At 40.0% G+C, this 18,032-nt stretch overlaps 1 protein-coding gene across 3 annotated transcripts in view; it reads left to right on the top strand.

Annotated features, from left to right (window-relative positions):
• Positions 1-17,257, top strand: part of LOC126262270 (ubiquitin carboxyl-terminal hydrolase CYLD) — a 109,653-nt gene extending 92,396 nt beyond the window's left edge. For all 3 annotated transcript variants that reach the window (XM_049958779.1, XM_049958780.1, XM_049958781.1), the window contains 3 exons: positions 1,625-1,740; positions 3,344-3,560; positions 16,553-17,257. In XM_049958779.1, coding sequence (XP_049814736.1) covers positions 1,625-1,740; positions 3,344-3,560; positions 16,553-16,743 — 524 coding nt within the window. In that variant the 3' untranslated portion in view covers positions 16,744-17,257. The remainder of the gene's footprint in view (positions 1-1,624; positions 1,741-3,343; positions 3,561-16,552) is intronic.
• The last annotated feature ends 775 nt before the right edge of the window (positions 17,258-18,032 follow it).

Here is an 18,032-nt window from a genome sequence, read left to right as displayed (position 1 = left end):
GAACAGGCGACTTTGCTCTGTGGGAGAATTTTATGAAAAGGTAGTTCTCTGTAAAGGAGACCGCATATGGGACACTAGTGTGACCTGCTCTTGAGTCCTGCTAGTGAGTGTGGGATCTATACCAGGTTGAATTAAAGGAAGACATTGAAGCAATTAGAGGCAGGCTGTTAGATTTGTTACCAGTAGGCTCAAACAATACGCAATGGGAATCCTTGGGGGGAACACGATGTACTTTTCGACGAATACTATTGAGAAAATTTAGAAAACCAGCATTTGAAGCTGACTGCAGAACAATTATACTGCCACCAACATACATTGCGCATAATGGCCACAAATATAATGAGAAATGAGGGCTCGTACGGAGGCATATAGACAGTTATTTTTCCCCAGATCTATCTGCAAGTGGAACAGAAAAGAAAATCACTGGCTGTGTTACAGGATACCCTCCGCCACTTGCATTTTGGTGACTTGTGGAATATCTATGTAGATGCAGCAGCAGTTTGGCATGTAGGTTGGGGTGATGGGTTGTGCGAGGTGGGCTGAGAGGAGAGATTGGAGAAGGGTCGCTGATTGGTCAGGGGCAGGCAGCAGGTGTGTAGGATAGGAATGAAGGAGGGAGAGGCAGTAGGTGCTCAGGATAGGAATGCAACACACAGGCACTGGTGCCAGTGAAAACATAGAATACATGGTAACGAGGACATAGCGGAGTGATTGAGAGGGGGTGGTGGGACAGAGGGAGGGGAAACTGTTGAGTAGAGGGTGTGGGTGCTGAGAGTTAGTGGAGATTGAGGCTAGGAGACCTATGTGAGTGAAGGATGAACATTGAAGTAATTTACATGTATGTAAATACGCACATAATGAGCCCACCTCGCACAACCCATCACCCCAACCTACATGCCAAACTGCTGCTGCATCTACATAGATATTCCACAAGTCACCAAAATGCAAGTGGCGGAGGGTATCCTGTAACACAGCCAGTGATTTTCTTTTCTGTTCCACTTGCAGATAGATCTGGGGAAAAATAACTGTCTATATGCCTCCGTACGAGCCCTCATTTCTCATTATATTTGTGGCCATTATGCGCAATGTATGTTGGTGGCAGTATAATTGTTCTTTATCCTTTAACCATCAGTTATCTGACTTCTCAATCATATTACAGTCCATCAAGAAATTTCTACGAAATAGTCATTTTAGATCACACACACACACACACACACACACACACACACACACACACACACACACACACACACACCTTACCCCCACCGTCCTATCCCTCCCAATACTGACTCTCTGGAGTTCAAATGCTAAGAGGCCTTTTTAGTTCTGTGTTGAAGTTATTTTATCAAATGAAATACACAATCGTTGAGATGCTGGACTCTAGCTATCAACGTTTAATTTTCCTGAGGTTTTCATGAACCAGTTCCGTTGAATCCAAAAATCCTTTCTAACATTAGATCATATTTTGTTTCCTACCTCTTTCTTGTTTGACTGATTTAATGGTGAGTCTCTAGTGACCTTGATGCTAGCAAAAATTACGTTATAATATTCCTTTCTTTATAGTAAGTTTAGAAGAAATTTCTGCAGAATTATTCTTTTGTAACTTGTTTCTTCATATTTATAGCTCCCCGCCAGTGCACAGTCTGTGGTAAACTAGCAGAGTATGAATGCAGAGAATGTTTTGGTCAGTTTGGCACAGGATTGGATAGCATTGCCTTCTGTGAAGAGTGCTTGGGAACTGTAAGTTAATACTTTCACCTTTATCATTAATACTTTTGCAATTTCTAGTACTGCAGAACTGTACAATCATGAAGCAACTGTATTTGCTGTAAACATCCAGTTTGCGTTTTTTCTGTTGTCTGCCATACTTGTTCTTCTTGAGACACATGTTTCTAATTTTTGTAGTTTTATACTTTAGCTTTGATGCTTTCAGTTACTCATTGTGATATTTTAGAGAAGAAGAAAATTTATTGTCACTCCAGACTTTACTTCTAAGGACCCTTCATCAGACGTAAATATTTTCAGTGGTAGTATCCATATATTTTCAAGTTTGTCTTCTTGCTGTATATTTATCAAATACTCAGAATTTCTTGTAATTCAGGCACAACAGTCCCCAAAATGAAAATTACTTTTTGAAAAATTGCTTAGCTTTTCTTTTTATTGTTTTGATAGAAAACAGTGTCAGTCAAGGATTTTTTTTAGAAAACGGAAGTTCATTTTGTTTTGGTAGATTTAAAATATCATAATGTTTCCTTTCTTTCTTGTCTATATAATTTGTGAATGTTTGTTAAATACCTTCCTCAGTAATTAATCTTGTGAAGAAATTAATTGTGTGAATAGAAGAATACTGTTTATTGCTTTGTTCTTACATTTAGTGTTTATTAATAAGGGTAATGGTTCAGAGAGAAATGGTCATTATCAGGGGTAGCTTCAGTTTCTGTGACCACATTACACCAGCGATAAACTGGTGTTTGTGTGCTGTTTGAATGTGTATTGTTTGGATAACTATGTATCAGATCGTTGATTGAAAATGTTCAAAATTAAATAATTTGTTGTAGATTTTGGTGGAACACAGATGCTTCCATTTTTGTTGCATGTCGTCCTATCCCCTCCCCTTCCCACATTTTTAAATTATATATACATTTATGCATGCGGTATAAAGCACATGTCTGAGGGAATTATTGTGTAACATATTCATATCTTCTAGCAATAATTTGGTAATTAGTCAAAACTGGGTATCATACTGCTTGTGTGCCCTGTGACTGAGATACGTAATATATGATATTTTTTTTTTAAAAAAGCTATAAAGACAGATATGCCAAGTTTTTCAATAAGTTGAAATTTTAATGCTTCTTAATCTTAACATTGACATTTGGATTACATTTGTTTGCTTTATATTGATTTCTAGATTTAACACTTCCAAAGTATTTTCCCCTCATCCTCATGGCATCTAGGTCCCTCTCATCCTGGAGTTCGTTACCCTCCTTTCTAACCTTTGTGTCAGTTACCTCAGGAAGAAACTATTAGTTCCAAAAGTTAGGAGTAGTTTTTCACTTTGAACTGTGTCATTTGTAGAGTTTCAGCACCTGAGGGTAAATACTGGCCAGCCAGTCTGTCTCTTGTAAATTCAAAGTACTTATAAATTTATTTATCAATATCTGGATTAAGTGTCCCCTGCATGACATGGAAAAGAATGATGTTATTTGTCCTTAATACTCAGGTCTGCAAGAGTATTAACTGTGGATACTCTCTCCCTACTCTCCTATCCTTATCAATGAGGTGTGGTTACGTTTATCATTGAATTGGTAAACAGTGCGTTGAAAACATTTTTGTGTATTTACAGGCCCATAGCCATCAACGAAGAAATAATCACGCGTGGCGCCGACTGTCAGTGCCTGTGGAGTTTTCTGTTTTGCAAGACCACTGCCATATACCCCGGCTTTACATGGAACTATTTGCAGTTGTTTGCATTGAAACATCTCATTATGTAGCATTTGTTAAGTGTGGTAGTGGATCTGAGGCTCCTTGGTGTTTCTTTGACTCAATGGCTGATAGAAAAGGTATATACATACATGTAATTTTGTAACATTTGTTCATGATTAAAAATGTCAGCTGGATCATAAAAATACTATTATTCTTTGTTTTGCGGAACCATCCAATACATTTTGGCCCCATTAAGAAACTCCATTGAGGGTCCTTGGGTCTAAGTTATGATCAAGAAAGAGTGGTATAATCGTAACCATAGTTGTAAATAGAAACTAACTTACATTTCAGTAGACATAAAGATCTAGCACTCCATCATTTTTCTGAATTATGCTAACATAAGGCACAGACAACATATAAACTAAACTTAAAAGTTTTGTCTCTGAGGTAACTGAAGGATTTTAGTGTTGGCACAATTCAAAATACAGTGTGGGATACATTTTATGTCTCCTTGTTAAATTTTATTAATATAGTTCTGTTCTACTTGCTTGTTTTCTTTTTTCTTTTTCTAATCATGATTAAATTCATGAATCGCGGAGGGTAACTTAATGTTGGAAAATGTCATAGAGCAATCGAGTGTGTGCTGGAAGGCAGCCGGGTGCCTATGGGTGTCGTGGTGGGCAAGTAACTGAGGGTAACTTAATGTTGGAAAATGTCATAGAGCAATCGAGTGTCTGCTGGAAGGCAGCCGGGTGCCTGTGGGTGTCGTGGTGGGCAAGTAACTGATATGGGGGCAGTCAGGCAGCCGCACCGTAGCCGACGCAGCTTTTCTGCCAAGGCCGAATGCCTGTGGATGGTATTGGCCAAGTGATGTGGGCATGCATGGAATGTCTGTTTGGCAAGTAGCCTGTAACACCTGCACCTGTCTGTAGATGAGCTGATGGGTATTAACAGTGTGCACATGCCATATGGGGCAATGTTGGTGCAGCTTGGTTTAGAGTATGAACCTTTCCTGTAGGAAAAGTTTTGCTTTGGCATCGAAAGCTGTCTCTCTGTTGGTACAATAGAGTAGTGTGAAATGCCTTTCAGAAAGGTACAAAATTTTTATATGGGATGAAAGCAAATTGATACGAAAATCTTTTGAGTTATTCCATGTGAAATCAACTAACAAAGAAATAAATTTGAACTTTGACACAGTTCAGAGTTTCTTTTTTCTTTTTTATTTTTTATTTTTTATTTTTTTGAAGTTTGTTCTACGTGTCAAAATAGGTAAAATATAAAATTAGGAAATTTAATTTTTGAGTTATTAATGTTTAAAGTGTAGTGGTTCTTTTTTAAAGTTTGACAAAGCATGTGATTTTTGTGATGTTTTGAAACATTAAAATGGCTGTATCTCAAAAACTTTTGGCCTTACAGACGTGAAATTTGTGCCATTTTATTCAGTTTGTTATGAGCCTTAAAAATATATGCTATTTGACCATATTCATAAAAACTATATATTTTTACAAACCATAGTTTTTAAATTCTCAAAATTTAAAAATCTTAAATTTTTGTGTTGGCAAAATGTGTTATCATATATTATTTGTTAATGAGTGTGATATATAATCTCACGATGCTATTACAATAGGTAGATATTGAAATAAATTTTTATGTTACTGCACTTTGCTTTACCACCTATATCACAACTGCCGAAGCTCAAAATAATGCAACCAACCAACTTCAGAAGTTCACAATAATGTGCAGCCCAGCCCCCTACTCCATGCTTCATAAATGAATTTATTTATTGCCCTAATGTACATTTATTTGTAGGTGCATTAATTTGTGCACTTGAAGAAGTGATAGAAAACATAACCAGCAAACAGTGGATTACTGTGACAAATTAACAGAGGAATTTGAGAATTTTTTTTTTTTAAGCAAACTCCACTACTGCAGAACGAGCCGCTATTGTATGTGATTTTGCTGAAAATTATTCCTTTGTACGTCAAGATGAATTCAAAGGATTCCTTTGCATCCCACAGCCTGAGTGCAGCCACGTGTTTTTAATAATAAAAATAATCAAAATGATGGAAAAATAGTATTACCTACAAAAGTTTCTTTTCATCTTAGGCAGCTTGATACACAACACAAAGCTTGTACATGCTTAAAGAAAAAAAAAGAAAAAGTCTATGAACTTTGTCAAATTAAATTTTCTTCCCAGTTTGAAAAGAACAATTTACTTCAGTGATGAATCAACAACACGGTATAAGAACCGGAAAAAAACTTTACTAATTTATGACAAGATTAAAGATTTTATCTGAGTGGAGTAAAACAAATATCCCATCAGTCACTTTTTCTGTGTGGCAAATGATGAACATGCAGTAGAAGAAAGGAGATTTTATGAAGTCATCACAGCCACAGGGACTCAGAAGACTGTCACTTATTCCTATGACCAAAGCCAAAGTTGAAGCAAGAGGATTTTGATGTTCATAAAATTCTTGTGGTTCCATATGCAGATGGCATGCCTTTGAACAAATTACTGTTCTATTTGCTGGTGCTTACGACAGCAAATGGTTGATGAATTGTGTGCTATCAGAAGATGAAAAGAAGTAGTAGTAAACATTTTATTTATGCTTTTTGTGGACCAGTTCATTTTCTCATACAAAAGAAGACCAAGTAGGATGACTATTCCAAAGTCACACCCCACAGGTGCCGCTAGAAGAATGTATAGATCAGTGATTGTCAAACTGTGACCCAGTTCAGTCATTCTTGGGGCCTGCATTTCTCGGCCATATTTTACAAGTGCGACCGGAAAGTTCGGTAAATGATCTCAGAAAATAAAGGAAACAAAATTTACAAGCAAAATACTTTTCTGGCCTTCAAAGTTATCACCACTAGTTACAACATCCTTTTGTCATCCTTTGTAAAGCTGTTGGAAACTGTCAGCAAATGTTTCTTGTGAAATTGCTTAAAACACCATTGTCATGTGCAAGTATATGAAGAGTAAGTTTTTCCTGGCCAAATAGAAGGCAGGGCAAGAAAAAGAAGTTTACTACCGCCAAATCTGGAGAATAAAGAGAGAATTGAAGAACAGTCACCTTGCGTTGAGCACACAGATGTTACAGATATCAACAATGCCTGAATGTGGTCCTCAGAGTGACTCCACAAGAAGCTTTGCTGATAGTTTGCGACAGCTTTACAATCGATGTCATAAGTGTCTTGTAGTTAATGATTATTACACTACTGGCCATTAAAATTGCTGCACCACGAAGATGACGTGCTACAGACGTGAAATTTAACCGACGTGAAGAAGATGCTGTGATATGCAAATGATTAGCTTTTCAGAGCATTCACACGAGGTTGGCGCCAGTGGCGACTCCTACATGCTGACACGAGGAAAGTTTCCAACTGATTTCTCAAACAGCAGTTGACCAGCATTGCCTGGTGAAACATTGTTATGATGCCTCGTTTCCGACTTTGATGAAGGTCGGATTGTAGCCTATCGTGATTGCAGTTTATCGTATCACGACATTGCTGCTCGCGTTGGTCGAGATCCAATGACTGTTAGCAGAATATGGAATCGGTGGGTCCAGGAGGGTAAATACGGAACGCCGTGCTGGATCCCAACGGCCTTGTATCACTAGCAGTCGAGATGAGAGGCATCTTATCCGCATGGCTGTAACGGATTGTGCAGCCACGTCTCAATCCCTGAGTCAACAGATGGGGACGTTTGCAAGACAACAACCATCTGTACGAACAGTTCGACGACGTTTGCAGCAGCATGGACTATCAGCTCGGAGACCATGGCTGCGGTTACCCTTGACGCTGCATCACAGACAGGATGGTGTACTCAACGACGAACCTGGGTGCATGAATGGCAAAACGTCATTTTTTCGGATGAATCCAGGTTCTTTTTACAGCATCATGCTGGTCGCATCCGTGTTTGGCGACATCGCGGTGAACGCACATTGGAAGTGTGTATTCGTCATTGCCATACTGGCGTATTACTCTGCGTGATGGTATGGGGTGCCATTGGTTACACGTCTGATCACCTCTTGTTCGCATTGACGGCACTTTGAACAGTGGACGTTACATTTCAGTTGTGTTATGACCCGTAGCTCTACCCTTCATTCGATCCCTGCGAAACCCTACATTTCAGCAGGATAATGGAGGGCCTGTATAGGCTTTTCTGGATACAGAAAATGTTCGACTGCTACCCTGGTCAGCACATTCTCCAGGTCTCTCACCAATTGAAAATGTCTGGTCAATGGTGGCTGAGCAACTGGGTTGTCACAATACGCCAGTCACTACTCTTGATGAATTGCGGTATTGTGTTGAAGCTGCATGGGCAGCTGTACCTATACACGCCATCCAGCCTCTGTTTGACTCAGTGCCCAGGCGTATCAAGGCCGTTATTGCAGCCAGAGGTGGTTGTTCTGGATACTGATTTCTCATGATCTATGCACCCAAATTGCGTGAAAATGTAATCACATGTCAGTTCTAGTATAATATATTTGTCCAATGAATACCCGTTTATCATCTGCATTTCTTCTTGGTGTAGCAATTTTAGTGGCCAGTTGTGTACTTTGAGGCCAATACAGGTATTTTGTTTGTGACTATTGCTTCCTGTGTTTCCTGAGATCATTCACCGAACTTTTCTGATGCACTGTATATTATAATAAGCCTCTATAATTGGAGTCAAGGACAATGGCGGTCAAGGACTGATGATGGTAGAATTTAGGTTTGTTCTGTGCAACTACGTCACGTCTTTTCCAACAGCTAATGAGCATTCAGTAGTGTATGGAGTGCTCTTTTGTAACTGTTATAATAATGAGAAAGTTAATTTTGTAACTGTTATAATAATGAGAAAGTTAAATGTGACTGAAGTGAGTTATTTAATGAATTTTTACTCCATTTGTTGAGAGTTGTCATAGCTGATTGTGATGGTGACAAGTTCCACATAAGCAAGCAAGAGACGTAATTTGCAGAATATGTGCTTTCTTCAAGCACAAAGGATGGGTATGCACATACCACAGCTGTTGCTTGTGACAGTGAACAATGCAATTCCCATTTGTGGCTCGACCCGCATGAACCGCTGTCATTTGTGAATCATACTATAACAACTAACAACCTAATTCAAAAACATTAACTGACATTGAGATTCTTAAGAGTGTAGTTTTTCTGCTCAGCAATAAACAACTGTCGGGAGACACTAATATTTTAAAGTGTGCTTAATTTTAACTGACATTGATGAATTTGGCATGAGCTAAGTAAAGTTGGCTGCTTACTACAAGGGTAATGGTGTTAGAAGTGAGGCCACTGCAGAGTTAAACAGTGTGTATGAGAGAGAATATTGTATTGTTTGTCTTCCACTACAGACAATTCACAGGCATGTGCGACTTTAAACAATCAGCTGATAAGGCATAAAATTTGGCACAGATGTAACATAGATCCATGATTATGTACATTATAGAGATGATCATCTTAAAATATGGTACATATTTGTTGGAAGGAATATGACATTAAATTAAGGCTGTTGTAGTATAACAGAATGGGTAGAAGAAAAATAAGTTAAGCTGCAACCACTGTGCTGCATTCTGTGTAGACATGAAAACTAACAAGTCATCTGCCCACATGAATGGCCACTGACAAACTGTGGCCAAGAAACAAGTGGACCACCGTGTTTGCTGAACACACTGCCAAAGATGATATCCTTCATTTCAATGACTGCTTCACTGCCTGTGCTATATGGATCCTTCCCACCAACACCAGCTTTTCTGAATTGCGCAGGTGGGAACTTTCCCTGCAATACGTCCTATGTTCTTGTAACCCTCCTGGCCACAACGTTCGTTAGTTGCTGTCCTCATCCATCCAGCCCCTTCCCTGCTCCCATTCCAGCACTACACAGCCATCATTCCACCACCACACCTAGTCTTTCTTTATTTTTTATTGTATTTTTTATTTATTTCTCTCTATTCTCTTCTTTTCCCCTACTTCCGCCCCCCATCCCCACCTCTCCCCTGCCTGCCGCCCAACCTACAGCAGTTCACTGTCCGCCATCCCCACCATACTATCCCACCCCCTCCCTGCCAAAATCTTTTTGCTGTGCATATCTGCGACTCAGCACCTCTGCTACACTATGTGATCAAAAATATCAGGACACCCCTAAAAACATATGTTTTTCATATTAGGAGCACTGTGTTGCTACCTACTGCAACCAGCGACCTCGGTATGCATTATACATCGTGAGAGAGCAGAATGGGGCACTCTGCGGAACTCACGACCTTTGAATGTGGTCAGGTGACTGGGTGTCACATATGTCATACGTCTGTATTTGAGATTTCCACACTCCTAAACATCCCTGTTTGCGATTTGATAGTGAAGTGGAAACATGAAGGGACACGTACTACACAAAAGTGTGCAGACCGACCTCATCTGTTAACTGACACAGACTGCTGACAGTTGAAGAGGCTCATAAAGTGTAATAGGCAGACATCTATCCAGACTATCACACAGCAATTTCAAACTGCATCAGGATCCACTGCAAGTACTATGAAGGTTAGGCGGGAGGTAAGAAAACTTGGATTTCGTGGTCGGGCAGCTGCTCATAAGCCACACATCACAAAAGTAAATGCCAAACGACGCCTTGCTTTGTATAAGGAGTGTAAACATTGGACAACTGAACAGTGGAAAAACATTGTGTGATGTGACTTATCACGATATACAATGTGGCAATCCAGCGACAAGGTGTGGGTATGGCGACAGCCCAGTGAACATCATCTGCCAGTGTGTAGTGCCAACAGTAAAATTCGGAGGCGGTGGCTTTATGGTGTGGTCGTGTTTTTGATGGAGGGGGCTTGCACCCTGTGTTGTTTCGCGTGGCACACTCACAATACAGGCTTACATTGATGTTTTAAGCCCCTTCTTGTTTCCCATTGTTGAAGATCAATTTGGGGATGACGATTGCATCTTTCAACACGATCGAGCACCTTTTCATAATGCACGGCCTGTGGTGGAGTGGTTACACGACAATGACATCCCTGTAATGTACTGGCCTGCAGAGAGTCCTGACCTGCATCCTATAGGATACCTTTGGGATGTTTTGGCATGCCTACTTGGTGCCAGGCCTCACTGACCCGCATCAGTACCTCTCCTCGGTGCAGCACTCCGTGTAGAATGGGCTGCCATTCCCCAAGAAATCTTCCAGCATCTGATTGAACGTATGCCTGCGAGAGTGGAAGCTCGTCATCAAGGCTAAAGGTGGGCCAACACCATACTGAATTCGAGCATTATTGGTGGAAGGCGCCACGAACTTGTAAGAATCAAGGGAAAATCCATAGGAAGTGTTCTGAATGCTGCTGACTTTTAAAGAGCAGTACTTGGGAGCAGGTGACTTACTTTTCTCCCCTTTACTATAGCTAGTCTGTCAGGAGCTCATAACATACCAATTTATGAAGATGATCTGTTAATAATAAGATAGGTACATATGCGGCCCAAGGTGCTGCCCCATGATGTCAGTATTGGTTTTTGATCAAAAAAGTTTGACAACCACTGATATAGAGACCTTCAGATAAAGAGATGAGTTTCACAGATTATGTTGGAAAAGAATCTGTTGTTATAGCGATTACATGTCGTGCTTGAGAGGTCTAGGTTGTGTCGTTTAAAAGGAGACTGCAGTTTATAATCTTAGACTAATAAGATTGTAATTTAATTACAGTAATGTTTTTCTTGTTGAACACAAGTGAAAAGTTTCTAATTGCAAGGCATTCAAACAAAAATAATTGTTTTAATATGTTCCCATGGGAATACCTTCAAGAAAATTGGTACACACATTAACAAAATACAAAATTTGTATTAATTAAGCATTTTTATGAATATATTAAAGTAGTACATCTTTTTAAAGCTCATAAGGAACTGGGTAAAATGATACACATTGTAGATAGTCAAATAGTTCTTGAGACATGGCTATGGGTTTCAGAAAGTGACAAAGCCATACAGCTTTGGACACTTAAGAAGTTAATAAATCAAAAACAAAAGGTGCAAAAAAATTAATTTTGGACTTTTCAAAGCAAACAACTACTACAACCAATGTACAAAAATTACCAAAATCTGAAAAATCTTTTACATGTAAATAACCAGACCATCAGTTGATTTCACATGGACTTGGCCTGAATAAGACGATGCTTGAAGTCAGGCTGGGGGAAGGGGGGGGGGGATATATTTACTCATTGACGCAAATTTATAGGATATGAAATGTGTGTACCTAATTTTTGCCACAATATTATAAATACTAGGAGAAAAATAAACTCCTTATTGCCACAATATTATAAATACTAGGAGAAAAATAAAACCCCTGTAAGTTGTTATATAAATAACTATAGACCAATTAAAATCACGTGATAGTTGACACTTCACACTTTACAGCTGGTTTCTTCCAAAAATGCTCAATGTCACGCCTGAACCTTTCGCCGTTGCCAAACTGCCACAACTATTAGTTCACTTCCAATTTCTTTTCCGGCTTTCTTTCTTGATGTATTTGGATCCCAAATCTTTGTATCATTCTTTTTTCGATTGGAATCCACTCGTGTTGCCTGTAATATACAATCAAGTGCCAGCTAGGCCTGCTCAACGGTTCATAACGCGGCACCCCACGTACAGAGTGTGAGGATACTTTCAGGTAAACAGTGACAGCGAGAACTTATGGTTTGCTTTTACCGCTAAAACTGAACTTTTGCTGCAGAAAATTGTTATGCAAACAAACACATTATGAAACCTTTGTCTTTAGTTTGCTCTTGGAGGTTAGCCTTCAATGTCGTGAACAAAGCAATTGTTGATGGCTGTTGTTGTGGTTAGAGTGGGAATGAGCTTAAATAAAGGGCTATAAAACACATCATCTGCCGCACCTTGTCATTTGTCACTGAAAATTGGCTATCGACGGGGCATCTCCCATTTCCATCATACCTCACAACAGCATTTCCAACATTCTTCTGTGTTAACACCTAACAGCGTTTGTGAAGTGAGTCGTCATGTTTGAAAAAGTGTCCTCCTTCTATATCCATAAAGGCTTGGAAGGACTTGCTGGAAGCCTGAAGTCTATTAAATTGCTGCAGAACAGTTCCCTACAAGTCAAGACTTAACAGGGAAAAGCAGGCGAAACTACTTACAGAGACCAAAAAATTGGGTGAATGTGATGTAACTGTTGAACTGCACCCCTACCCCCAGCCCCTGTCAGTGATGTATGCTTTTTAGTCGATGGCAATCATTGTAGATGAAGCTCTCTGAACTCAAGTATACTATATGATTGCTAATGAATATCTATGTCATTTGTACCAACCTGTATTGCAGATGCTTATAATGGACAGTTTGTTGCTGGTCATTCCCATATAGAATGCGTCACAGTGTAGGCAGGTCAGTTGGTAGATCATGTGGGTGCTTTCACACGTGGCTCTGACTTTTTTTTAACCATTTCAAATACCTAGTGTGAAAATATATTACTGTCTATAGAATCTGCAACACCAAAAAGTTGATCACAGCTAAATCCAAAAGTAAATAAAAATCTGTCGGCAGAAAATTAACTAGGATAGCAGGGACATGAAGTACATGCAGGCACTGCAGCACCCTGTCTTGTGCGATTACTCAGCTGTAGACCAAGCTGTTAGTAAAGTAGAATAGTAAAACAAGTGCCTGTGTGCTTCATCGTCACGAAAGGAGATGGTATCAGTTTCCTTAAGAGTTAAGGAAACAAAATGATAGTTTGCAAAAATGGGTTTGTCACAATTTGATCTTCAGAGAGTGTTATAATTCTTTTGAATTTATCACTTTTTAACAGTTGAGGATCGAGAGCAAGTTTTTAACCTATGTCTGATTTTTTTCTGAGTGCTTATTGTTCCTTTTTTTCTGTTGAACCTAAATTTTCACATATTATAAGTTAGTTTTAATGTAACATAAGATACTTTGCTTGGCATTGATAACATTTTTTGGAAGTTAGACCCTAGGTTTTGTGGGAGGTAGCTTACGTGAGCTTATTGCACCAAGATTGATATGAAAGCACTGCCAGCCCCCCTCCCCCAATTTGTTCAACACAAAAACATGATTTGCATGCGTGCAGAAGTAAAGTAGTGTGCTGAATGGTCACGAAGTTGGCATTCAGCTTAATTTAAGGTGAAGCAAAACATAAATTAAACCAAAAGACATGTCATCGTTATGTTGATAATGTAGCATTGACTTCACAAGCCACAATGTCAAAAAAAAATCTACCTCGGCAGAAGGGGGGTCATTATCTGGCAGATAGCATCAAGCAATGGGTGTGGTCTTCAGTCTGAAGACAGGTTTAGTGCAGCTCTCCACACTGGTCCATTCTGTGCAAGCCTCTTCATCTCTGTACAGCCACGCAACTAGCTATGTTTGAAATTGCTTGTAGCCAAATGGTTCAAATGGCTCTGAGCACTATGCGACTTAACTTCTGTGGTCATCAGTCCCCTAGAACTTAGAACTACGTAAACCTAACTAACCTAAGGACATCACACACATCCATGCCTGAGGCAGGATTCAAACCTGCGACCGTAGCAGTCGCGCAGTTCCGGATTGAGCACCTAGAACCGCTAGACCACCGCGATCGGCTGTAGTCAAATATTGGTCTCCCTGAGATGTTTTTACACCACATGCTTTCCTCCATTACCAAACTCACAATTCCTTGATGCTTCAGGATGTGTCCTATCAGCTGATTTCTTCTTTCAGGCAATTTGTCCATAAATTTGTTTTATCCACAATTTGATTCAGTAGCTCCTCATTATTTATTCGATCTGTCCATCTAATCTTAAACTGTCTTCTGTAACACCACATTTTAGAAAATTCTATTATCTAAATATTTAAACTATTTATCACCCACATTTCACTTTTGTAAAAAGTTACACTGAAGAAAAATACCTCTAGAAAAGAGTTCCTAACATTAAATTTGTGTTCTTTGTTAACAATTTTCTCTTTTTCAGAAATGTTGCTCTTCGTATTGCTAGTTTGCATTTTAGATCCTGTCCGCTTTTGTTGCCAAGTAGAAATTGTTCTCTTTTTACTCTTTAAATAGTTTGAAACATTTAGTTTTAACCAGAACTTACTGATGAGAATACAAATACAGTAATTACAAATATAGTAATAAATATAGTAAATATAGTAATTATATCTAAAAACAAAGATGATGTGACTTAGCAAACGAAAGCGCTGGCACGTCGATAGACACACAAACAAACACAAACACACACACAAAATTCAAGCTTTCGCAACAAACTGTTGCCTCATCAGGAAAGAGGGAAGGAGAGGGAAAGACGAAAGGATGTGGGTTTTAAGGGAGAGGGTAAGGAGTCATTCCAATCCCGGGAGCGGAAAGACTTACCTTAGGGGGAAAAAAGGACGGGTATACACTCGCGCGCGCACACACACACGCACATATCCATCCACACATATACAGACACAAGCAGACATATTTGAAGACAAAGAGTTTGGGCAGAGATGTCAGTTGAGGCGGAAGTGCAGAGGCAAAGATGTTGTTGAATGACAGGTGAGGTATGGGTGGCGGCAACTTGAAATTAGCGGAGATTGAGGCCTGGTGGATAACGGGAAGAGAGGATATATTGAAGAGCAAGTTCCCATCTCCGGAGTTCGGATAGGTTAGTGTTAGTTGGAAGTATCCAGATAACCCGGACGGTGTAACACTGTGCCAAGATGTGCTGGCCGTGCACCAAGGCATGTTTAGCCACAGGGTGATCCTCATTACCAACGAACACTGTCTGCCTGTGTCCATTCATGCGAATGGACAGTTTGTTGCTGGTCATTCCCATATAGAATGCGTCACAGTGTAGGCAGGTCAGTTGGTAGATCACGTGGGTGCTTTCACACGTGGCTCTGCCTTTGATCGTGTACACCTTCCGGGTTACAGGACTGGAGTAGGTGGTGGTGGGAGGGTGCATGGGACAGGTTTTACACCGGGGGCGGTTACAAGGGTAGGAGCCAGAGGGTAGGGAAGGTGGTTTGGGGATTTCATAGGGATGAACCACTAACCTTCGTAACCTCTTAGTTCATCCCTATGAAATCCCCAAACCACCTTCCCTACCCTCTGGCTCCTACCCTTGTAACTGCCCCCGGTGTAAAACCTGTCCCATGCACCCTCCCACCACCACCTACTCCAGTCCTGTAACCCGGAAGGTGTACACGATCAAAGGCAGAGCCACGTGTGAAAGCACCCACGTGATCTACCAACTGACCTGCCTACACTGTGACGCATTCTATGTGGGAATGACCAGCAACAAACTGTCCATTCGCATGAATGGACACAGGCAGACAGTGTTCGTTGGTAATGAGGATCACCCTGTAGCTAAACATGCCTTGGTGCACGGCCAGCACATCTTGGCACAGTGTTACACCGTCCGGGTTATCTGGATACTTCCCACTAACACCAACCTATCCGAACTCCGGAGATGGGAACTTGCTCTTCAGTATATCCTCTCTTCCCGTTATCCACCAGGCCTCAATCTCCGCTAATTTCAAGTTGCCGCCACTCATACCTCACCTGTCATTCAACAACATCTTTGCCTCTGCACTTCCGCCTCGACTGACATCTCTGCCCAAACTCTTTGTCTTCAAATATGTCTGCTTGTGTCTGTATATGTGTGGATGGATATGTGTGTGTGTGTGCGAGTGTATACCCGTCCTTTTTCCCCCTAAGGTAAGTCTTTCCGCTCCCAGGATTGGAATGACTCCTTACCCTCTCCCTTAACACCCACATCCTTTCGTCTTTCCCTCTCCTTCCCTCTTTCCTGATGAGGCAACAGTTTGTTGCGAAAGCTTGAATTTTGTGTGTATGTTTGTGTTTGTTTGTGTGTCTATCGACGTGCCAGCGCTTTCGTTTGGTAAGTCACATCATCTTTGTTTTTAGATATATTTTTTCCCTCGTGGAATGTTTCCTTCTATTATATTCAAATATAGTAATTACAAATATAGTAATTACTCTATATACCTGTGCTTGCTCTCGTATTTCTTTCACTAAGAATAGTGAATGAATGAACCAGTGTAGTGTCTGTGCACTTTATGCAGTTGGAGAAAACAGCTCCGAGTCTTTTTTTGTTCTTTGTTTTTATTTGTGTATGCTACCATTTTCTTGCAGGTGAACAAAATGGGTATAATATTCCTGAAATGGTTCTTTGTCCAAAACTTCCATACTGGTTGTCTGATGAAGGGACACGTTCACTTCAAGAAATAAAAGACGATCGCCTTCTACCTGAACATGCAAAACGCTTGTTATGTGATGCCTATATGTGTATGTACCAAAGTCCTGATGTAATGATGTACAGATAAGAATGGGATTAAAAGTCACACTCCTGTATGTATATTTATTCTAATTGATAATTAGATCAAACTTTTGCCTGTTTTGTATTTAAAGAGACTATAACACTGTAAATATTTTTCAACATTCCTCATTGACTGTACTGCAATTTAAAATGTAACTGTTATCAGTTGTTACAAAGTGCTTGAAATGTTAAACAGTCTTAATGAAGCTATTTTATAAATCATTTAGTTATCTGTCAGTTTTTTAAGTATTAATTTCACTTACAGTATTCCAGGAATAACTGAATAGGAGACTTATTTTCTGAGTTGTAATTTTTTTTTACCATGACTCGATGAATAAATAAGTGTGTGTGTGTGTGTGTGTGTGTGTGTGTGAGAGAGAGAGAGAGAGAGAGAGAGAATTGCCTCATAAAATTTGTAATTATTTGTTTGTTATATGCAAGTATTATGTTACAGAAAAATTATGGTATATTTAATTTCGTAACTCATTTCATCACATTAAATGTGAGAATTTCAAATCCTTTGTGTGACTTGTATCTCTTTTTGTGTACATGTTGTGAACAACCAGTACCTGAATTACATTTGCTAAAAGGCTGCATATTCAGTTTCCTTTATAAATTATAGTTTACAGAATGAGATTTTTCACTCTGCAGCGGAGTGTGCGCTGATATGAAACTTCCTGGCAGATTAAAACTGTGTGCCCAACCGAGACTCGAACTCGGGACCTTTGCCTTTCGCGGGCAAGTGCTCTACCAACTGAGCTACCGAAGCACGACTCACGCCCGGTACTCACAGCTTTAATTCTGCCAGTATCTCGTCTCCTACCTTCCAAACTTTACATCCCCAAGGCTGTGGCTAAGCCATGTCTCCGCTATATCCTTTCTTTCAGGAGTGCTAGTTCTGCAAGGTTCGCAGAAGAGCTTCTGTAAAGTTTGGAAGGTAGGAGACGAGATACTGGCAGAATTAAAGCTGTGAGTACCGGGCGTGAGTCGTGCTTCGGTAGCTCAGTTGGTAGAGCACTTGCCCGCGAAAGGCAAAGGTCCCGAGTTCAAGTCTCGGTCGGGCACACAGTTTTAATCTGCCAGGAAGTTTCAATTATAGTTTACTTTACAATAGTAGCTACTTTTAAGTTGTTACTATTGTTGATTGATCCATGCAGTACAGAGGAGCAGTGAATATGTCTTGGTATGCCATGAATCCAGATTGACCATTCCATGATAGTTCAGGTTGTGTTCTATTAATCGGTCCTTTCTTTTAATCAACCTGTGTCTTAAACTTCTCTGCTCTCCAGTCATATT

The sequence above is a fragment of the Schistocerca nitens genome, chromosome 6, assembly GCF_023898315.1.
Source record: "Schistocerca nitens isolate TAMUIC-IGC-003100 chromosome 6, iqSchNite1.1, whole genome shotgun sequence".
In the NCBI taxonomy this organism is placed as follows: Eukaryota; Metazoa; Arthropoda; class Insecta; order Orthoptera; family Acrididae; genus Schistocerca; species Schistocerca nitens.
The sequence above is the reverse complement of the archived record's forward strand: the minus strand, read 5'-3'. Positions and strand labels throughout refer to the sequence as shown.